Source organism: Nerophis ophidion, linkage group LG24 (genome assembly GCF_033978795.1).
Source record: "Nerophis ophidion isolate RoL-2023_Sa linkage group LG24, RoL_Noph_v1.0, whole genome shotgun sequence".
NCBI lineage: Eukaryota > Metazoa > Chordata > Actinopteri > Syngnathiformes > Syngnathidae > Nerophis > Nerophis ophidion.
In genome coordinates, this window is record NC_084634.1 from 9067909 (window position 1) to 9094568 (window position 26660).

The 26660-nt window shown below is 32.2% G+C and overlaps 1 protein-coding gene across 4 annotated transcripts in view; it reads right to left on the reverse strand.

Annotated features, from left to right (window-relative positions):
- Window positions 1-5493: 5493 nt before the first annotated feature.
- Window positions 5494-26660, reverse strand: part of LOC133542262 (protein jagged-2-like) — a 181938-nt gene continuing 160771 nt past the window's right edge. For all 4 annotated transcript variants that reach the window (XM_061886211.1, XM_061886214.1, XM_061886213.1 and 1 more), the window contains 7 exons: window positions 24957-25042; window positions 14760-14873; window positions 14576-14691; window positions 14234-14494; window positions 12216-12347; window positions 6469-6628; window positions 5494-6397 (listed from right to left, as the gene is read on the reverse strand). In XM_061886211.1, coding sequence (XP_061742195.1) covers window positions 5916-6397; window positions 6469-6628; window positions 12216-12347; window positions 14234-14494; window positions 14576-14691; window positions 14760-14873; window positions 24957-25042 — 1351 coding nt within the window. In that variant the 3' untranslated portion in view covers window positions 5494-5915. The remainder of the gene's footprint in view (window positions 6398-6468; window positions 6629-12215; window positions 12348-14233; window positions 14495-14575; window positions 14692-14759; window positions 14874-24956; window positions 25043-26660) is intronic.

Here is a 26660-nt window from a genome sequence, read left to right on the forward strand (position 1 = left end):
AACTGTGTGTGTATATATATGTATGTATGTAAATACACACATATACACATGGATATATATATATGTTTATATATACATATTTATATATGTGTACAGTATGTACTATATATATATATATATATATATATATATAAATATATATATATATATATATATCTTTACAAATGTTGATAAATCACAAACCAGGCAGAATATCACCAAAAGAGGTAAATATTAAATGTGTAATATCGATAAAATAAAAATAACATACTATAACAATATTAAAATAAGATTTATAGTATGTTAATGAATAATATAATATCCATCCATCCATCCATTTTCTACCGCTTATTCCCTTTCGGGGTCGCGGGGGGCGCTGGCGCCTATCTCAGCTACAATCGGGCGGAAGGCGGGGTACACCCTGGACAAGTCGCCACCTCATCGCAGGGCCAACACAGATAGACAGACAACATTCACACTCATACTAATAGTAAACATATTAAATCAGGTATAAATGATACTTTGGTAGACTGTTCCCTTTAATACTGTTTCATGTATGCAGCTTTGTGCACGGATTAATAATGTTTTTATCAGCAGGAAGCTGAAGTCCAGCAGAAGGAGGAAATGTTGCTGGTTCCCACCATCACTCAACAAGGACACAATTAGCGTGGTGAATGGAAGGTAACGCACACACACACACACACACACACACACACACACACACACACACACACACACACACACACACACCCCTTCTTGAGACCTCTGAAAAATGCCTACCACTTTAGGACCACCCCTTTCTTCGAGATATCGACAGATTTTATATTTACAACAATAATAATATATACATATTATGCAAGTATAAAAACGCTTGTTGTAAAAAATGAGTTGGACCTTTACAAGAAAAAGGTCACATTTTCACAAGAAAAACTGAAAATTTGGGCAGTATTATGGTAAAAGTTGTAATTTAAACTCAACGCAAGTCAACATTTTACAAGAAAAACTGAACATTTGTGCAATATTATGATAAAAGTTGGAATTTTTACTCAATAGTACGAGAAAAACTAAGAATGTTGGCAATTTTATGAACACAGTCTTAATTTTTCTCGACAAAAGTCACAATTTTAAAAGAAAACTTAAAATTTTTGGCAATATTAAGATAACAATACGATTTTTGGGGGGGGCGAAATTATGACAGAAGTCCAAATTTTATTCCAAAAATGTCTCTATTTTATGACAACAAACACATTGGCAATATTGTGGTAAAAGACTGAATTTTATATGACAAATTTCTCCATTTAGCATTAAAAAGTAATACATTTACAAGAAAATATTAGTGTTGCAGAAACAGAAAGAATATAAGAAATTGTTCCGAATTCTGTAAGAAAGAAGTTGACACATTGTGAGAAAAAGACTGCTTTTAATATATTTTTTTTAATTTCCTGTTTGTAATTGGTTTTTACTCCAAGTTATTACAGTATGTCTCCATATACATATATATTTATTTTATTTTATTAATTTTTGACCGCATTTAAATTTCTAACACACACTTGTTATTTCATATGTTGGCCAGAGGGGTATCACTTCTAATTTTACACTCACTAGTTATTTCATATGTTGGCCAAAGGGGGCGCATTTCAATTTCTGACACACACTTGTTATTTCATATGTTGGCCAGAGGGGTAGCACTTCAAATTTGTACACACACTTGTCATTTCATATGTTGACCAGAAGGGGATCACTTTTAAAACCGACACACAGTCAATTTGAAAAATCCCTCCTTTTTGGGACCGCCCTCATTTTGATAGATATCACCACCAGGGGTGCAAATGAGACATTCTCTTTTAGATGCAATTGTTTTCCGTAATGGGACCATGCTTTATGTCCTAACTTGTTCACACCTCCTCATGTGGAAGCTACTTTTCCTTGTTGATTTCTCATAAAGGGTAGAACTAGTATAACATACACACACACACAATTGGTTTTCGCACCAATTTGTGAACTAAACGATGATTAAAAAAAAAACAATAGTCACCTTCCGTGTTGAGTTCAATGTTACCGCGGAGTCAAAAAAGTGGGTGTGGCCTCGGCGTGACATCAGCGCTGTCTTTGAAGTGAAGGTCTCAAGTGGCGCCCCCCCCAATGGGAACATCTGGGAGGGCGTGGCTTAGCTGGCGGCCGGCTTTCATCTCAGCTTGATCATGTGGCCTCGGACTTGACTGGGGTGTGGTCCTTTGCCCCCCCCCCCACCCCCCCCAATAATGGACGCTTCGCTTGTTCAACTAACTGTAAGAACATTTCAGTGGTTAGCTTAGCAGGAGCGTTAGCTTGTGGCTAACATGAGGGAGTGAAAGCAGGACAAGAGAGCAAAAGTCTGGTATAAAATACTTTAATAAATAATGCGATTGTTCTAACAAACAACAAACGTCTCGCTAGCAAACCAACAACGTTTTTGTACAAAATGATGACAAAGTTCTCAAAGCGCTTTCGGCCTCTTCTTCTTCTTCTTGTTGCTGCGGACAAGATAAGAGTGACCTTTGACACACTCGCTATTGCTAAATGCTAGCTGGTGTTTGTCAGCGCACGAGTGACGCCGCCACTTGTTCCCTTCGTGACTTCATGGCGAGAGGCGGGGCTTAGTGATTGACACTCGCACGCGGGAGGCAGCTTTGATCTTCGCTTTTGGGAGGCATCATTTTTAGAACCTTTTCAGTGCCATCGGACAAAATAATGCTAGTACTGCGAGTCCTTGTTACGCCTGTGATGGAGCTCCGAGTCGCACCTGTGTTACACTAATGTATCGTCTGTGTTACACTTCAGTCACTTCTGGGACTGTTAAACCTGCTTGTGTGATGCTAGAATAATAACTGCGTAATGCCCACATAACATCAGTGTTGCACCTGTGTAGCGTTCATGTAACAGCTGTGTAGAACTTGAGTCACATGTGTGAGACTTGTGTAACATGTTTGCACCTGTGTAAGGTCCGTGTCATACATTTGTAACGACAGTGTAACGTTTGTTACACCTGTTTGATGCCTTCAGAACACTTGTGTAACATTGGTGTTACACCCGTGTAACACTCATGTAACACATATGTTACACGAATGTATAGTCTGTGTTAATCTCCAGTCACTTCTGGGACTGTTAAACCTGCTTGTGTGATGCTAGAATAACAACTGCGTGATGCCCACGTAACATCAGTGTTGCACCTGTGTAGCGTTCATGTAACAGCTATGTAGAACTTGAGTCACATATGTGTGAGACTTGTGTAACATGTTTGCACCTGTGTAAGGTCCGTGTCATACATTTGTAACGGCAGTGTAATGTTTGTTACACCTGTTTAATGTCTTCAGAACACTAATGTAACATTGGTGTTACACTAATGTATCGTCTATGTTACACTCCAGTCACTCCTGTGACTGTTAAACCTGCTTGTGTGATGCTAGAATAACAACTGCGTGATGCCCACGTAACATTAGTGTTGCACCTGTGTAGCGTTCAATAGTGTTGCACCTGTGTAGCGTTCATGTAACAGCTGTGTAGTACTTGAGTCACATATGTGTAAGACTTGTTTAACATGTTTGCACCTGTGTAAGGTCTGTGTCATACATTTGTAACGGCAGTGTAACATTTGTTACACCTGTTTAATGCCTTCAGAACACTAATGTAACATTGGTGTTACACTTGTGTTACACTAATGTATAGTCTGCGTTACACTCCAGTCACTTCTGTGACTGTTAAACACGTTTCATGCTTGTGTGATGCTAGAATAACACCTGCGTGATGCCCACGTAACATTAGTGTTGCACCTGTGTAGCGTTCATGTAACAGCTGTGTAGAACGTGAGTCACATATGTGTGAGACTTGTGTAACATGTTTTCACCTGTGTAAGGTCTGTGTCATACATTTGTAACGGCAGCGTAACGTTTGTTACACATGTTTAATGCCCACAAAAGCACAAATGTAGCGTTGGTGTTACACCTATGTAACACTCATGTGACACCTGTGTAGACCTCGAGTCACATCAAAAGCTTGTGTAACATGTTGGCACCTGTGTACGGTTCATGTCACATATTTGCAACAGCAGTGTAACTTTTGTTACACCTGTTTATTGTCCACGAAACACTAATTTAACGTATGTTGCACCTGTGTAACACTCATGTAAAAGCTGTGTAGAGCTTGAGTCTCATCTACGTTAGACTTGTGTGACATGTTTGTAGTATGTGTTGCACCTGTGTAAGGTCTGTGTCACATTTTTGTAACAGCAGTGTAACATTTGTCACACCTGTTTATTACCCACGAAACACTAATTTAACACTATTGTTACAACTGCGTAACATTCATGTAACACGTGTAGAACTTAAGTCACATATTTTACACCTGTGTAACATGTTTGTTACACATGTGTTGCTCACGTGTAAGGTGTGTGTCAATTTTGGTGTAACATTTGTTACACCTGTTTAATGCCCACAAAACACTAATGTGACGCTAGTGTAACACCTGTGTGTAGAACTTGAGTCACTTCCATGTCACACAAGTGTAACATGTTTGTAACACCCACATTTCACCTGTGTGAGGTCATTGTTACACATTTGCAACAGCAAAGTAACAATTGTCACACTTATGGAATGCCTTTGTAACATCAGTGTCACACCTGTGTAGTACGTGAGCCACATATTTTACACTTGTGCAACATGCTTGTGACACCTGTGTTGCACAGTTGCAACAGTAACGTGACACTTGTCACACCTATTTAATGCCTATGTAACACCCATGTAATCAGTGTTACACTTGTGTAAAAGTCATGTGAAGCATATGTAGAAGTTGACAAACATCCATGTAACACATTTTTAACACCTGTGTCACACCTGTGAAATGTCAGTGTCACACAGTTGCAACAGCAACATTACCTTTTTTGCACCTGTGCAATGTCTCCTTTACACTCACGTAACATCAGAGTTTCACCTGTGTAAAATGCATGTAACACCTGTGTAGCACCTGTGTAAAATTCATGTAACACCTGTGTAAGGCCGGTGTTACCCATGTACAACAGCAACGTTACTTTGTCACACCTGTGTAATACCAATATAACACTCATGTAACATGTGCGCTACACCTGTGTAACATCCATGCAACACCCGTGTACGGTCGCTGCGTTACATCTGTGTAGGGTCCAGGGTTACGGTTTGTCACACCCGTGTACGGCCTGGCCTGTGTGACGCGCATCTCACGTCGCAGTGTTACACCTGTGTACCATCCAAGCAGTTGTCTAACACCTGTGTCACCAGTTGTCACTCCTTTGCAATGCCTATGCAACACTCACGTAACATCAAGTCTACACCTGTGTAACATCCAGATAACTCGCGTGCAGCACTTGAGATACATCCATGCGTCTCCACCTGTGTAATGCCTCTGGAACACCTGTGCCACACATTTGTCCCCTCTGTGCTGCAGGTGTGTAACATGTACGTAACAGGTGTGCGACATATACTAGGAATGACATGATTTTCAAGGTAAAGCGCGCCGTAATAATATTCATGAGAATTGTACAGGAAGCAGGACTTAAGTTATCAAAGTAAAATGTACACATTGTCCATATTTACAAATATATGTACAAACATGTTGTGGAAGGCACTTTTACTGTGAAAGGACCCCGTGCAGGAAGTCGCGAGCATTATTTTGAAAGGTCGCGTGGAACATGTGTTGTAAACGCGCGTGTGCCAGGTGGACAGTTTTTAAAAAGGTGTCTTCTTTGAAAAAAAAAAAAAAAACGAGACCAGTGTAGAAAAGAGGCCCGGTGGGCGGGGCTAAGGCAAGGAGGGCCAATAGGAAGTAAGCTGCCAGTCACACGTGAAGAGGAGCTGCAAAAGGCACGCGTTCGAATCTTCATTTCCTGCCAGGCTGAAAACAGTCAGGCTCCGCCCCCTGCGGCGAGCTCACACGTAGTGGTCTCTGACGTCCTCGCCCAGAGCGGCGGCGTTGAGGTTTTTGCAGCGGTTGTCTTTGGGGCTGTAGGCCGTCCGGTGCGGCGCTTTGAGCGGCCCGCTGCGCTTGGTGCATACGACAACGACCCCGCCCCCGGCCGCCGCCCCCTTGTCCTGCTCCGCCCCCTCCGGGCACTTTGTTGACGCACACCCGCCTGGCGTCCTCTCCTCGTCCCCTTCCTCGCCGTCGGCGCCGTCGCACGCCCGCTCCTGCGCGCCCATCAGTTTCTTGCATTCGTACTGAATGTCTTTGTGGCGGTTGTCTTTAGGGGCGGGGCTTCGCTCCGGCGCCAGGCGGTTGTTGACGGCCCCGTCCTCCCGGCGGGACCGCCTCTCGCGCTCTTTCTTCCTCTTGCGGGTCCACCAGACGCACACCACGATGCAGGAGACCCAGGCGGCGCAGAAGAGCACGCAGAGCAGCGGCACCGCGTAGCCTGGCGTGCACATGGCCTCGTTAGCCTCGTTACTACGTCACAAATCGCGCGGCGAGGAAGGAGGCACTCACCCACAGAAGCGGCGTCCGCCCGCGTCTCGACTTTGACCTCCACCACCGCCAGCATGACGCTGCTGTTGTGGCGCCTGGACAAGGCTGCGATGACGGCGCTGGCCGCCTTGTGGATCTGCCCACGCTCGCCCGTCTTGGAGCCCACGTCCTGTTCCAGGGACTGTCCATCAAGCACAGGGACATGTTCGTGATGATGTCATCACCTCACACACCCACACACTCCTTTCGATTCTCACTCATACAATTACAATAATAAACTACTAATACTGAACTACTTGTATTAAAATTAGAATCAACTACCAATAATCAACTACTAATAATACAAATATAATAATACAATCATAAAATACCAATACTGAACTATTAGTTATACAATTATAATAAACTACTAATACTAACCTACTAGTTATACAATTAAAACAATAAATTAATAATACTGAACTACTAATAATACAATTATAATAATAAACAAATACTAAACTAGTAGTTATACAATTATAATAATAAACTACGAATACTGAACTTCTAGTAATATACGTAATTATAATAATAAACTACTAATACTGAACTACTTGTATTAAAATTAGAATCAACTACTAATAATACAAATATAATAATACAATCATAAAATACCAATACTGAACATATAGTTATACAATTATAATAAACTACTAATACTAACCTACTAGTTATACAATTAAAACAATAAAATAATAATACTGAACTACTAATAATACAATTATAATAATAAACTAATACTAAACTAGTAGTTATACAATTATAATAATAAACTACGAATACTGAACTTCTTGTATTTAAATTAGAATCAACTACTAATAATACAAATATAATAATACAATCATAAAATACCAATACTGAACTTTTAGTTATACAATTATAATAAACTACTAATACTAACCTACTAGTTATACAATTAAAACAATAAAATAATAATAATGAACTACTAACAATACAATTATGATAAACTAATACTAAACTAGTAGTTAGACAATTATAATAATAATCTACGAATACTGAACTTCTAGTAATATACGTAATTATAATAATAAACTACTAATACTGAACTACTTGTATTTAAATTAGAATAAACTACAAATAATCAACTACTAATAATATAAATATAATACAATCATAAAATACCAATACTGAACTATTAGTTATACAATTATAATAAACTACTAATGCTAACCTACTAGTTATACAATTAAAACAATAACATCATAATAATGAACTACTAATAATACAATTATAATGATAAACTAATACTAAACTAGTAGTTATACAATTATAATAATAAACTACGAATACTGAACTTCTGGTAATATACGTAATTATAATAATAAACTACTAATACTGAACTACTTGTATTTAAATTAGAATCAACTATAATACAATCATAAAATACCAATACTGAACTATTAGTTATACAATTATAATAAACTACTAATACTAACCTACTAGTTATACAATTAAAACAATAAAATAATAATACTGAACTACTAATAATACAATTATAATAATAAACTAATACTAAACTAGTAGTTATACAATTATAATAATAAACTACGAATACTGAACTTCTAGTAATATACGTAATTATAATAATAAACTACTAATACTGAACTACTTGTATTTAAATTAGAATCAACTACTAATAATCAACTACTAATAATACAAATATAATAATACAATCATAAAATACCAATACTGAACTTTTAGTTATACAATTATAATAAACTACTAATACTAACCTACTAGTTATACAATTAAAACAATAAAATAATAATACTGAACTACTAATACAATTATAATAATAAACTAATACTAAACTAGTAGTTATACAATTATAATAATAAACTACGAATACTGAACTTCTAGTAATATACGTAATTATAATAATAAACTACTAATACTGAACTACTTGTATTTAAATTAGAATCAACTACTAATAATACAAATATAATAATACAATCATAAAATACCAATACTGAACTTTTAGTTATACAATTATAATAAACTACTAATACTAACCTACTAGTTATACAATTAAAACAATAACATAATAATACTGAACTACTAATAATACAATTATAATAATAAACTAATACTAAACTAGTAGTTATACAATTATAATAATAAACTACTAATACTGAACTACTTGGATTTAAATTAGAATCAACTACTAATAATCAACTACTAATAATACAAATATAATAATACAATCATAAAATACCAATACTGAATTATTAGTTATACAATTATAATAAACTACTAATACTAACCTACTAGTTATACAATTAAAACAATAAAACAATAATACTGAACTACTAATAATACAATTATAATAATAAACTAATCCTAAACTAGTAGTTATACAATTATAATAATAAACTACGAATACTGAACTTCTAGTAGTATACGTAATTATAATAATAAACTACTAATACTGAACTACTTGTATTTAAATTAGGATCAACTACTAATAATACAAATATAATAATACAATCCTAAAATACCAATACTGAACTATTAGTTATACAATTATAATAAACTACTAATACTAACCTACTAGTTATACAATTAAAACAATAAAATAATAATACTGAACTACTAATAATACAATTATAATAATAAACTAATACTAAACTAGTAGTTATACAATTATAATAATAAACTACGAATACTGAACTTCTGGTAATATAAGTAATTATAATAATAAACTACTAATACTGAACTACTTGTATTTAAATTAGAATCCACTATAATACAATCATAAAATACCAATACTGAACTATTAGTTATACAATTATAATAAACTACTAATACTAACCTACTAGTTATACAATTAAAACAATAAAATAATAATACTGAACTACTAATAATACAATTATAATAATAAACTAATACTAAACTAGTAGTTATACAATTATAATAATAAACTACGAATACTGAACTTCTAGTAATATACGTAATTATAATAATAAACTACTAATACTGAACTACTTGTATTTAAATTAGAATCAACTACTGATAATACAAATATAATAATACAATCATAAAATACCAATACTGAACTAGTAGTTATACAATTATAATAAACTACTAATACTAACCTACTAGTTATACAATTAAAACAATAATACTGAACTACTAATAATACAAATATAATAATAAACTAATCCTAAACTAGTAGTTGTAAAATTATAATAATAAACTACGAATACTGAACTTCTAGTAATATACGTAATTATAATAATAAACTACTAATACTGAACTACTTGTATTTAAATTAGGATCAACTACTAATAATACAAATATAATAATACAATCATAAAATACCAATACTGAACTATTAGTTATACAATTATAATAAACTACTAATACTAACCTACTAGTTATACAATTAAAACAATAAAATAATAATACTGAACTACAAATAATACAATTATAATAATAAACTAATACTAAACTAGTAGTTATACAATTATAATAATGAACTATGAATACTGAACTTCTAGTAATATACGTAATTATAATAATAAACTACTAATAATGAACTACTAGTATTAAAATTAGAACCAACGACTAATACTGAACTACTAGTAATACAAATATAATAATACACAAATAAAATATCAATACTGAACTATTAGTTATAGAATTATAATATAAATCTAATACTAAACTACTAAGAATACAATTATAACAATAAACTACTAATACTGAACTAATAGTATTAACATTGTAATAAACTATTAATACAGAACTACTAGTAATATAACTACAATAATAAACTACTAATACTGAACTACTAGTATCAAAATTAGAACCAACAACTAATACTGAACTACTTATATTAAAACAACGACTAATACTAAACTACTAGTAATACAAATATAATACACTCATAAAATATCAATAATGAACTACTAGTTATAGAATTATAATATATATCTAATACTAAACTACTAGTTATACAATTATAATAATAAAATACTAATACTGAACTACTAAGAATGCAATTATAACAGTAAACTACTAATACTGAACTAATAGTATTAACATTGTAATAAACTACTAATACTGAATTACTAATCCTATAATTACAATAATAAACTACTAATACTGAACTACTAGTATTAAAATTACAATGAACTACCATTATTGAACCACTGGTTATGCAATTATTAATAAACTACTAATACTGAACGACTAGTTATACAATTACAATAATAAACTACTAATACTGAACTACTACTAATACAATTATAATAATACAGTACAAATACTGGACTACTAGTATTAAAATTATAATAAACTACTAATACTGAACTACTAGTAATACATTATATAGATCATAATAATAAACTACTAAAACTGAACTACTAGTATTAAAATTTACAATAAACTACTAATACTGAACTACTAGTATTAAAATGAAGATAAACTACTTATACTGAACTACTAGTAATACAATTATAATACACTCAAACTACTAATGCTGAACTACTAGTTATACAATTATATTATAAACTACTAATACTGAACTACTAGTAATACAATTATTATTAACTACTAATACTGAACTACAAGTTATAAAATCATAAAAAACTAATACTGAACTACTAGTATTAAAATTATGATAAACTACTACTACTGAACTACTAGAAATACAATCATAATAAACTACTAATACTGAACTACAAGTTATACAATTATAATAAACTAACACAGAACTACTAGTATTAAAATTATAATAAACTACTAATACTGAACTACTAGTAATACAAATGTAATAATAAACTACTAATACTGAACTAGAAGTTACACAGTTATATTAATAAACTACTTATACTGAACTACTAGTAATACAATTATAATAACAAACTACTCATACTGAACTACAAGTTATAAAATTATACTAAACTAATATTGAACTACTAGTTATACAATTTGAACAAACTACTAATGCTGAACTATTAGTAACACAAATATAATATTAAACTACTAATACCTTATGTGGGCCTACCGAGGATGTGGTAGTGGTCTGTGTTGTGGTTTGTGCAGCCCTTTGAGACACTAGTGATTTAGGGCTATATATAAGTAAACATTGATTGATTGATTGTTTGATAGTATTACTGACTAAAATAAAAAAATAAATAAAATAAAAGTAATGATTGAATAATAATTAATCAATGAATTTTAAAACAATAATTGAATAATAATGAATTAACAATAAATAATGAAATATTAACTAACCAAAAATCACCAATAATAATAAACTAACATTGTAAAGATAATCATAAATAATGAATTAATAATAAACTCATTATAGTGAATGTATAATTACCATGACAAGTATTAATTATTAATAATGAATGAATTAAATTAATGATAAAGTTTTAATAAACTAATAATAAGGAATAATAGTCTTAATAAACTACTAATAATAAGTAATAATAATGATTGAATAATAATCAATGAATGACTAATGAAGTAATAATAATGACAGCCAAATAATAAAGCGTTTATGAAAGAATTCCCAGCAACTTCTAATGGGAGTTAAGCTCCGCCCCTTCTTCACACACGTTAGTGAAGCAGGACTACAGTCGTTGTTGTTGTCACTTTGAAGGCTTCATCGGTTCTATTTGTTTATATTTTACGTCCAGGTGGAAACTGGACGAAGTGTGTGTGTGTGTGTGTGTGTGTGTGAGAGCGTCAATCACCATGGCAACCTCCACGGCGTCCGAGTTGGAGTAGGACAGGTCACAGAGGATGAGCAGCGCTCGCTCCTGGGCCAGCGTCCGGGTGACAGGAAGGTGGCGGATCTCCCAGCAGATGTTCTCCACCGTGGTTCCCTGTGAGTAGAGAACCTTCTTCAGGCTGGGATGGGAGACATCTTGACTTCCAACATTCAAAAGAATGCCACACACCTGAAGGGTTTCCGCGGTGCTTTGTTGTTAAAGCGGCCGCCTTAACAACAAAGGGCCACCGCCTAAACTAAAGTCTTCAAAAAAATAATTTATTAGTATTTTTTCGTCCTGTCCAGCTTTTCAGGCAAAACATATAGTTGATGTAGATTTACTTTACGAAAGAGAAGTGTAGGATACTTCTCTTGTTGCCTTATTTGTATTTGACTTTATTAAATGTATCTAACATCACTATGAGCCCGTTGACGTTCTAGAAATACAAGCGGCAGCTCGGCTCGCTCGCAGTCCTTGAGGTGAAGGCTATTTAGCTTTTAGCGTAACGTTAGCTCATGTTGCGGTGTGGACAGCAAAGCCCTGTCTGTCTGATAGAAAGACAAGCATTATTGACCTACAGTTAACAACTAAGTTATTTCACTTTACATTTTTCTGTGTTGAAGCAGCAAAAAAGGACATTGCGTTAAAACAAGGGTAGGGAACCTATGGCTTTAGAGCCAGATGTGGCTCTTTTGATGACTGCATCTGGCTCTCTTATTTTTACATCAGACAAAAAAAAATGCATTTTAGAAGGTACTCCAGACATTTATATATTACATACAGTCTATATAATCTCCCGGTTTATTTAATAGGGGTGTGAATATTTGGGCACCTAACAATTCCATCCTACGCCGATTCCTGGCTTGATGATTCGATTCAGAATTGATTTATTTTTTATTCCATTAAATTTTAGTCATCAGAGAAAAATTTAGTTTTAGAAGGTACTCCAGACATTTATATATTAGAAACTATCCCGGTTTGTTAAATAGGGTTGTGAATCTTTGGACACCAAACAATTTGATACGATTCCTTTTATCATGATTGGATTCAGAATCGATTTATTTTATTAATCAATCAATCAATCAATATTTACTTATATAGCCCTAAATCACTAGTGTCTCAAAGGGCTGCACATTAACATGAAATTTGCTCAACAAAGAAACATTTTTAGAAAGTACTCAACTGAGACGTCCTGCCAGGAATCGGAATCAGATTTGTTCTACTAGGAGTGTGAATCGTTGTGCACCCGGATCCGATTCAGAATCGATTCAATCCGATCGTCGCAATTTAATTATTCTAAAGGCCTTAGTGGCCACATGTGTGGACAGCACCTTTTAGCTCTTATTTCCAAAATTGTGTACACTAATGAATAGGGGTTTTGTGGACAGTTACACTGCCATCTGGTGGTGTCAGAAGAGTATAACATATAACGGAATTTGGCCAAAAAAAAGTGTAAAAATAAGAATTAGCATGTCACTAAATATGAAGTACACGTTTGTGTACATATGGACTAAGTACATCATATCAAAAGAGGATTCTTAGTTTTTATTCTAATTAGGGTTCAATAAGCGCAAATAAAAATAAAATAAACATGTAAACAAACAGCTTAGGCCTTAAGTTGGTATAACAATGATAATAAAACTTCCATCCATCCATGTCCTACCGCTTGTCCCATTTGGAGCCTATCTCAGCTGCATTTGGGCGGAAGGCGGGGTACACCCTGGACAACTTGCCACCTCATTGCAGATGATTTAACTTTTAATTAAAAATTGGTTCTCATTAAAAAAAGTATTTAAATATTTTAAATGATTTATTATTATTTATTTTTTATTTATAATTATTTTAAAACATTTTTTAAATAGATTTTTTTTATATTTTGAGTCAATTTAGAATCGTCATGAATAAGAATCGCGATTCAGAGGTGCACCCCTGTTGAGATGTTTTTAAGTCTGGGAGGAGCCAAAAGAAATGTAATGTCGCTTTGATCTGTCGCCTCTCACCTGCGGCACCTTGTCCTTCCTGAAGATGAGCGTGACGTGAGCGCAGCTGTCGTCAAGGTAACCGCTGTTGGGCTGGCACTGCGTGTGCACGGGCGGGGGCGGCTCCGGCGTGGAGCACACGCCCCACCGGTGGCACGGCGGCGAGAAGCAGGTGAGGAACCGGTGGCCCACGCACTCGTGGCCCCCCGGGCAGGCCGGCGAGGCCTGGCGGTCCGGAGAGGAAGTAGTCGGGAGGAGACAGGGCCGACGACCGCACATCACCTGGGGGAGTAAAAAGACGCCGGCAAACGTCGGACTTTGCGTGTGACGACTAAACCAAGAACTCTCTTCTAGATGGCCGACCTTGGAGCAGTGGGCGGAGCCATCCACGCACTGACACGTGTTGCAATCCTCGTCCCAGCGACCGCCGTGAGGAAACTGAAGACCGGCGTGACGACAGGACTTGCCGAGACCCAGCACTGCACACGGCAACGGGGAAGAATGAAGGTCAGGGGTGGTCGTGGCGGAGGCGGTCGCAGACACTCACCCTCCTCACATCCGACCCCGGCGCGTCCGGGAGGACAGAGACAGCGGAAGGCGTCGATCTCGTCCACGCAGGTGGAGCCTTGGGCGCAGGGGGAGGACTGACACTCGTCCACGTCTGGAAGACACACACAAAGGTGTCAGTTTGTGCTTACTCACACCGCACCTGTTGCACCGTGACCCTCTCCGCTCTCACTGGTGACCTCATGCAAGATGGTACACTAACTACTGAATCTTTGTTATGTGGTCACCATCTTTCTTGGAATTTGGACCAATCCAGGAAACATAACAATACTGACTTAGGGAAGCGGCTCCACACTGTGTATGGCGATACAGTCACAAAAAAAATCCCGATTTTTTTGGACACTGAGGAAAAAATCCCGGCCTTTTGACAAAAACATTACCGACTTTTTGACATTCAGAAAAAAAAATCCCGACTTTTTTACACTTTAAAAAAACGGACATTTTGACAAATATTTTTTTTACTTTTTGACACTTGGAAAAAAATACAGATGTTTTGACACTTAGAAAAAATCACAACTTTTTGACAATTAAAAAAAATCCCGACTTTTTGACCAAAAAATGTCAGACTTTTTGACATTCATAAAAAATCCAGACTTTTTGAAAATTATAAAAAATGACATTGTGAAAATATTTTTTGTTACTTTTTGACCCTGCGAAACAAATCCAGATGTTTTGACACTTAGATAAAAATCCCAATTTTTTGACTTGAAAAAAATAAGACTTTTTGACCCAAAAACATTCAGACTTTTTTGATACTCTGAAAAAGGACTTTTTGAAAAATATTTGTTTTTACTTTTTGACACTTAGAAAAAAATCCAGATGTTTTGACACTTAGAAAAAATCACAACTTTTTGACAATTAAAAAAATCCCGATTTTTTGACAAAAAACCCCCGACTTTTTGACAAAAAAATTTCAGACTTTTTGACATTCATAAAAAATCCAGACTTTTTGACACTTACAAAAAATGACATTGTGAAAAATATTTTTTGTTACTTTTTGACCCTGGAAAACAAATCCAGATGTTTTGACACTTAGATAAAAATCCCCACTGTTTGACACTTGGAAAAAATCCTGATTTTTTGAGATTTAGCAAAAAAAATCCCGATTTTTGGACACTTATAAAAAATGAAATTTTGACAAATGTTTTTTAAAACTTTTTGACGCTTATAAAAAACAACATTTTGACAAATATTTTTTCAAACTTTTTGACACTTATAAAAAAGGACATTTTGACAAATATTTTTTTTTACTTTTTGATATTTATAAAATGTTTTATTGACACATATAAATATATATATATTTTTTTGAGACTAGAAAAAAATCCAGATGTTTTGACATTTAGAAAAAAAGCCAGACTTTTTGACACTTATAAAAAAACGGACATTTTGACAAATATTTTTGTTACTTTTTGACACTTGGAAAAAAAATACAGATGTTTTGACACTTAGAAAAAATCACAACTTTTTGACAATTAAAAAAAATCCGGATTTTTTTGACAAAAATATCCCGAATTTTTTTTTTAAATAAATATTTTTTAAAACTTTTTAACGCTTATAAAAAACAACATTTTGACAAATATTTTTTAAAACTTTTTGACACTTATAAAAAAGGACATTTTGACAAATATTTTTTTTTACTTTTTGATATTTATAAAATGATATTTATAAAATATTTAGAAAAAAAACGACATTTTGACAAATATTTTTTTTTTCTACTTTTGGACACATAAGAAATCCAGACTTTTTGACACTTTGAAAAAAATCCAGATTTTTTGACACTTTGAAAAAAATCCCGACTTTTTGACTCAAAAAATTCTGACTTTATGACACTTAGAAAAAAATCCAGACTTTTGACATTTAGAAAAAACAAAATTTTGGCAAATATTTTTTTTTACTTTTTGATATTTATAAAATGTTTTATTGACACATATAAATATATATATATTTTTTTGAGACTAGAAACAAATCCAGATGTTTTGACATTTAGAAAAAAAGCCAGACTTTTTGACACTTAAAAAAAACGGACATTTTGACAAATATTTTTTTTACTTTTTGACACTTGGAAAAAAATCCAGATGTTTTGACACTTAGAAAAAATCACAACTTTTTGACAATTAAAAAAAATCCGGATTTTTTTGACAAAAATATCCCGACTTTTTTTTAAAAATAAATATTTTTTAAAACTTTTTGACGCTTATAAAAAACAACGATTTGACAAATATTTTTTAAAACTTTTTGACACTTATAAAAAAGGACATTTTGACAAATATTTTTTTTAACTTTTTGATATTTATAAAATGATATTTATAAAATATTTAGAAAAAAACGACATTTTGACAAATATTTTTTTTTCTACTTTTGGACACAAGAAATCCAGACTTTTTGACACTTTGAAAAAAATCCCGATTTTTTGACTCAAAAAATTCGGACTTTTTGACACTTAGAAAAAAATCCAGACTTTTGACATTTCGAAAAAACAAAATTTTGGCAAATATTTTTTTTTACTTTTTGATATTTATAAAATGTTTTATTGACACATATAAATATATATATATATATTTTTTTGAGATTAGAAAAAAATCCAGATGTTTTGACATTTAGAAAAAAAGCCAGACTTTTTGACACTTAAAAAAAACGGACATTTTGACAAATATTTTTTTTACTCTTTGACACTTGGAAAAAAATCCAGATGTTTTGACACTTAGAAAAAATCACAATTTTTTGACAATTAAAAAAAATCCCGATTTTTTGACAAAAAAATCCCGACTTTTTGACAAAAAAAAATCAGACTTTTTGACATTCATAAAAAATCCAGACTTTTTGACACTTACAAAATAAGACATTTTGACAAATATTTTTGGGAATTTGTTGACACTTAGAAAAAAATCGAGATGTTTTGACACACAAAAAAAATCCCGACTTTTTGACACTTAAAAAAACGGACATTTCGACAAATATTTTTTTTACTTTTTGACACTTAGAAAAAATCACAACTTTTTGACAATTAAAAAAATCCCGATTTTTGGACGAAAAAATCCCGACTTTTTGACAAAAAAATGTCAGACTTTTTGACATTCATAAAAAATCCAGACTTTTACACACTTACAAAATAAGACATTTTGACAAATAATTTTGGGAATTTTTTGACACTTAGAAAAAAATCGAGATGTTTTGACACTCAGAAAAAAATCCAGACTTTTTGAAAATTATAAAAAATGACATTGTGAAAAATATTTTTTGTTACTTTTTGACCCTGGGAAACAAATCCAGATGTTTTGACACTTAGATAAAAATCCCAATTTTGTGACTCTTGAAAAAAATAAGACTTTTTGACCCAAAAACATTCAGACTTTTTGACACTTAGAAAAAACATTTTGACAAATATTTGTTTTTACTTTTTGACCCTCTGAAAAAGGACTTTTTGACAAATATTTGTTTTTACTTTTTGACACTTAGAAAAAAATCCAGATGTTTGACACTTAGAAAAAATCACAACTTTTTGACAATTAAAAAAATCCTGATTTTTTGACAAAAAAATCCCGACTTTTTGACAAAAAAATGTCAGACTTTTTGACGTTCATAAAAAATCCAGACTTTTTGACACTTACAAAATAAGACATTTTGACAAATATTTTTGGGAATTTTTTGACACTTAGAAAAAAATCGAGATGTTTTGACACTAAAAAAAAAATCCCGACTTTTTGACACTTAAAAAAAACGGACATTTTGACAAATATTTTTTTTACTTTTTGACACTTAGAAACAAATCCAGATGTTTAAACACTTAGATAAAAATCCCAATTTTTTGACTCTTGAAAAAAATAAGACTTTTTGACCCAAAAACATTCAGACTTTTTGACACTTAGAAAAAACAACTTTTTGACAAATATTTGTTTTTACTTTTTGACACTCTGAAAAAGGACTTTTTGACAAATATTTGTTTTTACTTTTTGACACTTGGAAACAAATCCAGATGTTTTGACACTTAGAAAAAATCACAACTTTTTGACAATTAAAAAAATCCCGATTTTTTAACAAAAAAATCCAGACTTTTTGACATTTATAAAAAATCCAGACTTTTTGACACTTACAAAATAAGACATTTTGACAAATATTTTTGGGAATTTTTTGACACTTAGAAAAAAATCCAGACTTTTTGAAAATTATAAAAAATGACATTGTGAAAAAAAATTGTTGTTACTTTTTGACCATGGGAAACAAATCCAGATGTTTTGACACTTAGATAAAAATCCCAATTTTTTGACTCTTGAAAAAAATAAGACTTTTTGACCCAAAAACATTCAGACTTTTTGACACTTAGAAAAAACATTTTGACAAATATTTGTTTTTACTTTTTGACACTCTGAAAAAGGACTTTTTGACAAATATTTGTTTTTACTTTTTGACACTTGGAAACAAATCCAGATGTTTTGACACTTAGAAAAAATCACAACTTTTTGACAATTAAAAAAATCCCGATTTTTTAACAAAAAAATCCCGACTTTTTGACATTTATAAAAAATCCAGACTTTTTGACACTTACAAAATAAGACATTTTGACAAATATTTTTGGGAATTTTTTGACACTTAGAAAAAAATCCAGACTTTTTGAAAATTATAAAAAATGACATTGTGAAAAAAAATTGTTGTTACTTTTTGACCATGGGAAACAAATCCAGATGTTTTGACACTTAGATAAAAATCCCAATTTTTTGACTCTTGAAAAAAATAAGACTTTTTGACCCAAAAACATTCAGACTTTTTGACACTTAGAAAAAAATCCAGATGTTTTGACACTTAGAAAAAATCACAACTTTTTGACAATTAAAAAAAATCACGATTTTTTGACAAAAAAATGTCAGACTTTTTGACATTCATAAAAAATCCAGACTTTTTGACACTTACAAAATAAGACATTTTGACAAATATTTTTGGGAATTTTTTGACACTAAGAAAAAAATCCAGACTTTTTGAAAATGATAAAAAATTACATTGTGAAAAATATTTTTGGTTACTTTTTGACCCTGGGAAACAAATCCAGATGTTTTGACACTTAGATAAAAATCCCAATTTTTTGACTCTTGAAAAAAATAAGACTTTTTGACCCAAAAACATTCAGACTTTTTGACACTTTGAAAAAACAACTTTTTGACAAATATTTGTTTTTACTTTTTGACACTCTGAAAAATGACTTTTTGACAAATATTTGTTTTTACTTTTTGACACTTAGAAAAAAATCCAGATGTTTTGACACTTAGAAAAAATCACAACTTTTTGACAATTAAAAAAATCCTGATTTTTTGACAAAAAAATGTCAGACTTTTTGACACTTATAAAAAAATCCAGATTTTTCCACACTTAGATAAAAAGCTCAATTTTTTGACACTTTCGAAAAAATCAAGACTTTTTGACACTTAGAAAAAACGGCCTTTTGACGAATATTTTTTTTTACTTTTTGACACTTATATAATGTTTTATTGACACCTATAAATATATTTTTATTAACTTTTTGACACTTAGAAAAAAATCCAGATGTTTTGACACTTAGGAAAAAAAGCCAGACTTTTTGGCACTTAGAAAAAAATGACATTGTGAAAAATATTTTTTTTCTACTTTATGACACTGTGAAACAAATCCAGATTTTTTGACTCTTGAAAAAAATCCGACTTTTTGACACTTTGACAAATATTTTGACAAATATTTGTTTTTACTTTTTGACACTTAAAAAAATCCAGACTTTTTTGACACTTAGAAAAAAAATCCCAATTTTTTGACACTTACAAAAAAAACATTTTGACAAACATTTTTTTTTTCTACTTTTGGACACAAGAAATCCTGACTTTTTGACACTTTGAAAAAAATCCCGATTTTTTGACACTTATAAAAAACAACATTTTGGCAAATGTTTTTTTTAACATTTTGACACTTATAAAAAAACGACATTTTGAAAACATTTTTTTTTTTTAACTTTTTGACAGAAAAAAAATGCAGATTTTTCGACACTGAGGTAATAATCCCAATTTTTTGACACTTTGGAAAAAATCAAGACTTTTTGACTCTTAGAAAAAACGACATTGTGACAAATATTTTTTTTTACTTTTTGACACTTAGAAAAAAATCCAAATTTTTTTGACACTTATATAAAAATCCAGATTTTTCGACACTTATAAAATGTTTTATTGACACTTATGAATATATATTTTTAACTTTTTGACACTTGGAAAAAAATCCAGATTTTTTGACACCTAGAAAAAATTCCGACTTTTTGACACTGGGATAAAAATCCCGATTTTTTTGACACTTAGAAAAAAATCCAGATTTTTTGACACCTAGAAAAAATCCACTTTTTGACAAAAAAATTCAGACTTCTTGACAATTACAAAAAATCCCGACTTTTTGATACTTGGAAAAAAATCAAGACTTTTTAAGAAAAAAAATTCAGACTTTTTGACATTTAGTATAAAATCCAGATTTTTTTGATACTTGGGGAAAAAAATCCCGGTCTTTGGACACCTAGAAAAAATACACACTTTTTGACAAAAAAATGTCAGACTTTTTGACACTTAGAAAAAAATGCAGACTTGGCGATACAGTTAGAAAAAATCCAGACTTTTTGACACTTAGATAAAAATCCCAATTTTTTTGACACTTGGAAAAAAATCCAGATTTTTTGACACCTAGAAAAAATTCCGACTTTTTGACACTGAGATAAAAATCACGATTTTTTTGACACTTAAAAAAAATCCAGATTTTTTGACACCTAGAAAAAAATCCACTTTTTGACAAAAAAATTCAGACTTCTTGACAATTACAAAAAATCCCGACTTTTTGAGAAAAAAAATTCAGACTTTTTGACATTTAGAATAAAATCCAGATTTTTTTGACACTTGGGAAAAAATACACACTTTTTGACAAAAAACATTCAGAATTTTTGACACTTAGAAAAAAATGCAGACTTGGCGATACAGTTAGAAAAAATCCAGACTTTTTGACACTTAGATAAAAATCCCAATTTTTTTGACACTTGGAAAAAAATCCAGATTTTTTGACACCTAGAAAAAATTCCGACTTTTTGACACTGAGATAAAAATCCCGATTTTTTTGACACTTAGAAAAAAATCCAGATTTTTTGACACCTAGAAAAAAATCCACTTTTTGACAAAAAAATTCAGACTTCTTGACAATTACAAAAAATCCCGACTTTTTGATACTTGGAAAAAAATCAAGACTTTTTGAGAAAAAAAATTCAGACTTTTTGACATTTACAATAAAATCCCGATTTTTTTGACACTTGGGGGAAAAAATCCCGGTCTTTGGACACCTAGAAAAAATACACACTTTTTGACAAAAAACATTCAGACTTTTTGACACAGAAAAAAATGCAGGCTTGGCGATACAGTTAGAAAAAATCCAGACTTTGTGACGCTTAGATAAAAATCCCAATTTTTTTGACACTTGGAAAAAAATCCAGATTTTTTGACACCTAAAAAAATTCCGACTTTTTGACACTGAGATAAAAATCCCGATTTTTTGGACACTTAGAAAAAAATCCAGATTTTTTGACACCTAGAAAAAAATCCACTTTTTGACAAAAAAATTCAGACTTCTTGACAATTACAAAAAATCCCGACTTTTTGATACTTGGAAAAAAATCAAGACTTTTTGAGAAAAAAAATTCAGACTTTTTGACATTTAGAATAAAATCCAGATTTTTTTGACACTTGGGAAAAAAAATCCCGGTCTTTGGACACCTAGAAAAAATACACACTTTTTGACAAAAAACATTCAGACTTTTTGACACTTAGAAAAAAATGCAGACTTGGCGATACAGTTAGAAAAAATCCAGACTTTTTGACACTTAGATAAAAATCCCAATTTTTTTGACACTAGGAAAAAAATCCCAATTTTTTGACACCTAGAAAAAATTCCGACTTTTTGACACTGAGATAAAAATCCCGATTTTTTTGACACTTAGAATAAAATCCAGATTTTTTGACACCTAGAAAAAAATCCACTTTTTGACAAAAAAATTCAGACTTCTTGACAATTACAAATAATCCCGATTTTTTGATACTTGGAAAAAAATCAAGACTTTTTGAGAAAAAAAATTCAGACTTTTTGACATTTACAATAAAATCCCGATTTTTTTGACACTTGGGGAAAAAAATCCCGGTCTTTGGACGCCTAGAAAAAATACACACTTTTTGACAAAAAACATTCAGACTTTTTGACACTTAGAAAAAAATGCAGACTTGGCGATACAGTTAGAAAAAATCCAGACTTTTTGACACTTAGATAAAAATCCCAATTTTTTTGACACTTGGAAAAAAATCCAGATTTTTTGACACCTAGAAAAAATCCACTTTTTGACAAAAAAATTCAGACTTCTTGACAATTACAAATAATCCCGACTTTTTGATACTTGGAAAAAAATCAAGACTTTTTGAGAAAAAAAATTCTGACTTTTTGACATTTAGAATAAACTCCAGATTTTTTTGACACTTGGGAAAAAAAATCCCGGTCTTTGGACACCTAGAAAAAATACACACTTTTTGACAAAAAACATTCAGACTTTTTGACACTTAGAAAAAAATGCAGACTTGGCGATACAGTTAGAAAAAATCCAGACTTTTTGACACATATAAAAATCCCAATTTTTTTGACACTTGGAAAAAAATCCTGATTTTTTGACACCTAGAAAAAATTCCGACTTTTTGACACTGAGATAAAAATCCCGATTTTTTGACACCTAGAAAAAAATCCAGACTTTTTGACCAGAAAAATTCCAACTTTTTTGACACTTACAAAAAAATCCAGATTTTTTTAACACCTGGAAAAAATCAAGACTTTTGACCCAAAAAATTCTAACTTTTTGACACTTAGAAAAAAATGCAGGGTTGGCGATACAGTTAGAAAAAATCCAGACTTTTTGACAAAAAACATTCAGACTTTTTGACACTTAGAAAAAAATGCAGACTTGGCGATACAGTTAGAAAAAATCCAGACTTTTTGACACATATAAAAATCCCAATTTTTTTGACACTTGGAAAAAAATCCTGATTTTTTGACACCTAGAAAAAATTCCGACTTTTTGACACTGAGATAAAAATCCCGATTTTTTGACACCTAGAAAAAAATCCAGACTTTTTGACCAGAAAAATTCCAACTTTTTTGACACTTACAAAAAAATCCAGATTTTTTTAACACCTGGAAAAAATCAAGACTTTTGACCCAAAAATTTCAAACTTTTTGACACTTAGAAAAAAATGCAGACTTGGCGATACAGTTAGAAAAAATCCAGACTTTTTGACACTTGGATAAAAATCCCAATTTTTTTGACACTTGGAAAAAAATCCAGATTTTTTGACACCTAGAAAAAATTCCGACTTTTTGACACTGAGATAAAAATCCCGATTTTTTTGACACCTAGAAAAAAATCCACTTTTTGACAAAAAAAATCAGACTTCTTGACAATTACAAAAAAATCCCGACTTTTTGATACTTGGAAAAAAATCAAGACTTTTTGAGAAAAAAAATTCAGACTTTTCGACATTTAGAATAAAATCCAGATTTTTTTGACACTTGGGGAAAAAAATCCCGGTCTTTGGACACCTAGAAAAAATCCACACTTTTTGACAAAAAACATTCAGACTTTTTGACACTTACAAAAAAACCAGACTTTTTGACAATTAGAAAAAAATCCAGATATTTGATTCTTTGAAAAAATTCCGACTTAATAACAAAACACTTTTTTCGACTTTTTGACACAGTATGGCGATACAGTTAGCTCCTAGTTAACTGTATCGAGATACAGTTAGCTACTAGCTAACTCTCCCAGTCTGACTGAGCATTGAAAATAGGAATTGTCGTTTGAAAACTTGATCGTTTCCAGAAGATTGATGCCCAGAAGTAAGTACAGCCTAAAACAACATGAAATATTTGCTTCTAAGACGTGGTTATTTTCCCGCAAGAAAGCCGCGGGAGAACACACTGATCCATCTGATGGAGCTGACCTGGGATCAGCTGAGGGGGGAAAGGTTAAAACCATGGTCCTCAAAGGCTTCCTAATCTGTCGTCCCGAAACAATCAGCCGGACCTCAACCCCCCGGCCCTCCCCGTCGCGGCCCCTGACCTTTGCGACGCCCGCTCCCAACACCGAGTTCCCAAGCACACTCACTGATGCGGCAGTCTGGTCCGGCGAAACCGGGGGCACATTCGCAGCGGAACCAGTTCTCGCCGTCGACACATTTGCCTCCGTTGTAGCTGCGGGAGGACAAGAACACAAACATGAGCGGACACAGCACTAACATGCTAACATAAGAGGCTTTGAGCACTTTGAGTATCTAGTAATAGAAAAGCGCGATATAAATCTAATCCATTATTTTTATTATTATTAATCCAAGATGGCGCCAAGTATCAAAATCCATGAATTTTAGTTGTAAACAAACAAAATTACTTGAAGTTGGCATAAAATGTTAGCATCACGACTGACATAGGACAAGTTAGCATACTTCTAAAATAATGGCAAGTATGAAATGGCACTATTTTGAGATGTAAACATACAAAATTAGCTAAAAAGTTATCTTAAAATGTTAGCATGCTAATATAAAAGACGTTAGCATACTTCCCAGGTGGCGCCAAGCGTTAAAATCCATGAATTTTAGTTAGAAACAAAATGAGTTAAAAAAGGTAGCCTAAATTGTTAGCACACTAACGTTAGCACGATGACATAGGACAAGTTAGCATACTTCTAAGATGGTGCCAAATATTAAGTTGCACTACTTTGAGGAGTAAACACATAAAATTTGCTAAAAAGCCATCAAAAATTTTTAGAATGCAAACGTTACCATGCTAATATATGTGACGATCGCATACTCCCAAGATGGGGCCAAGTATCAAAATCCATGAATTTTAGTTGTAAACAAACAAAATTACTTGAAGTTGGCATAAAATGTTAGCATCACGACTGACATAGGACAAGTTAGCATACTTCTAAAATAATGGCAAGTATGAAATCGCACTATTTTGAGATGTAAACATACAAAATTAGCTAAAAAGTTATCTTAAAATGTTAGCATGCTAATATAAAAGACGTTAGCGTACTTCCCAGGTGGCGCCAAGTATCAAATCCAATGAATTTTAGGTTTAAACAAACATAATTAGTTAAAACGCTAGCATAAAACATTAGCATTATGACACAGGACAAGTTAAAATACTTCTAAGATAGTACCAATTAATAAATTGGTGTGAACATATAAAAAAAGCTATCATAAAATGTTAGCATGTAACAATAGAATGCTAATATAAGAGACAGTTACCATACTTCCAAGATGGCGCCAAGTATAAAAAAACGAGGAATTTTAGATTTAAACAAACACATTTTGTCAAAAAGCTAGCATAAACCGTGTATTTGTACTATTTTCAGGTGTAAACATACAAAATTAGCTAAAAAGCCATCAAAATATGTTCGAATGAAAACGTTAGCATGCTAATATAAGAGACGTTAGCATACTTCCAACACGGCACCAAGAATCAAAATCCGTGATCTTATAAAAGTCTAGCATAAAACATCAGCATGCTAACATTAGCATGATGACATAGGACAAGTAAGCAACTTCAAAGATAGCGCTAAGCATTAAATCCCACTACTTTTAGGTGCAAAAATACAAAATTAGCTAACAAGCTATCAATAAACATTAACATGCTAATATAAGACACATTAGCACACTTCCAAGTTGGTGCCTAGCATCAAATTCCATGATTTTTAGGTTTGAACAAACAAAATAAGTTAAAAATGTAACATAAAACATGAACATGCTAACATTAACATGATGACATAGGAAAAGTTAGGTATTAAATTACACAACTTTTAGCTATAAAT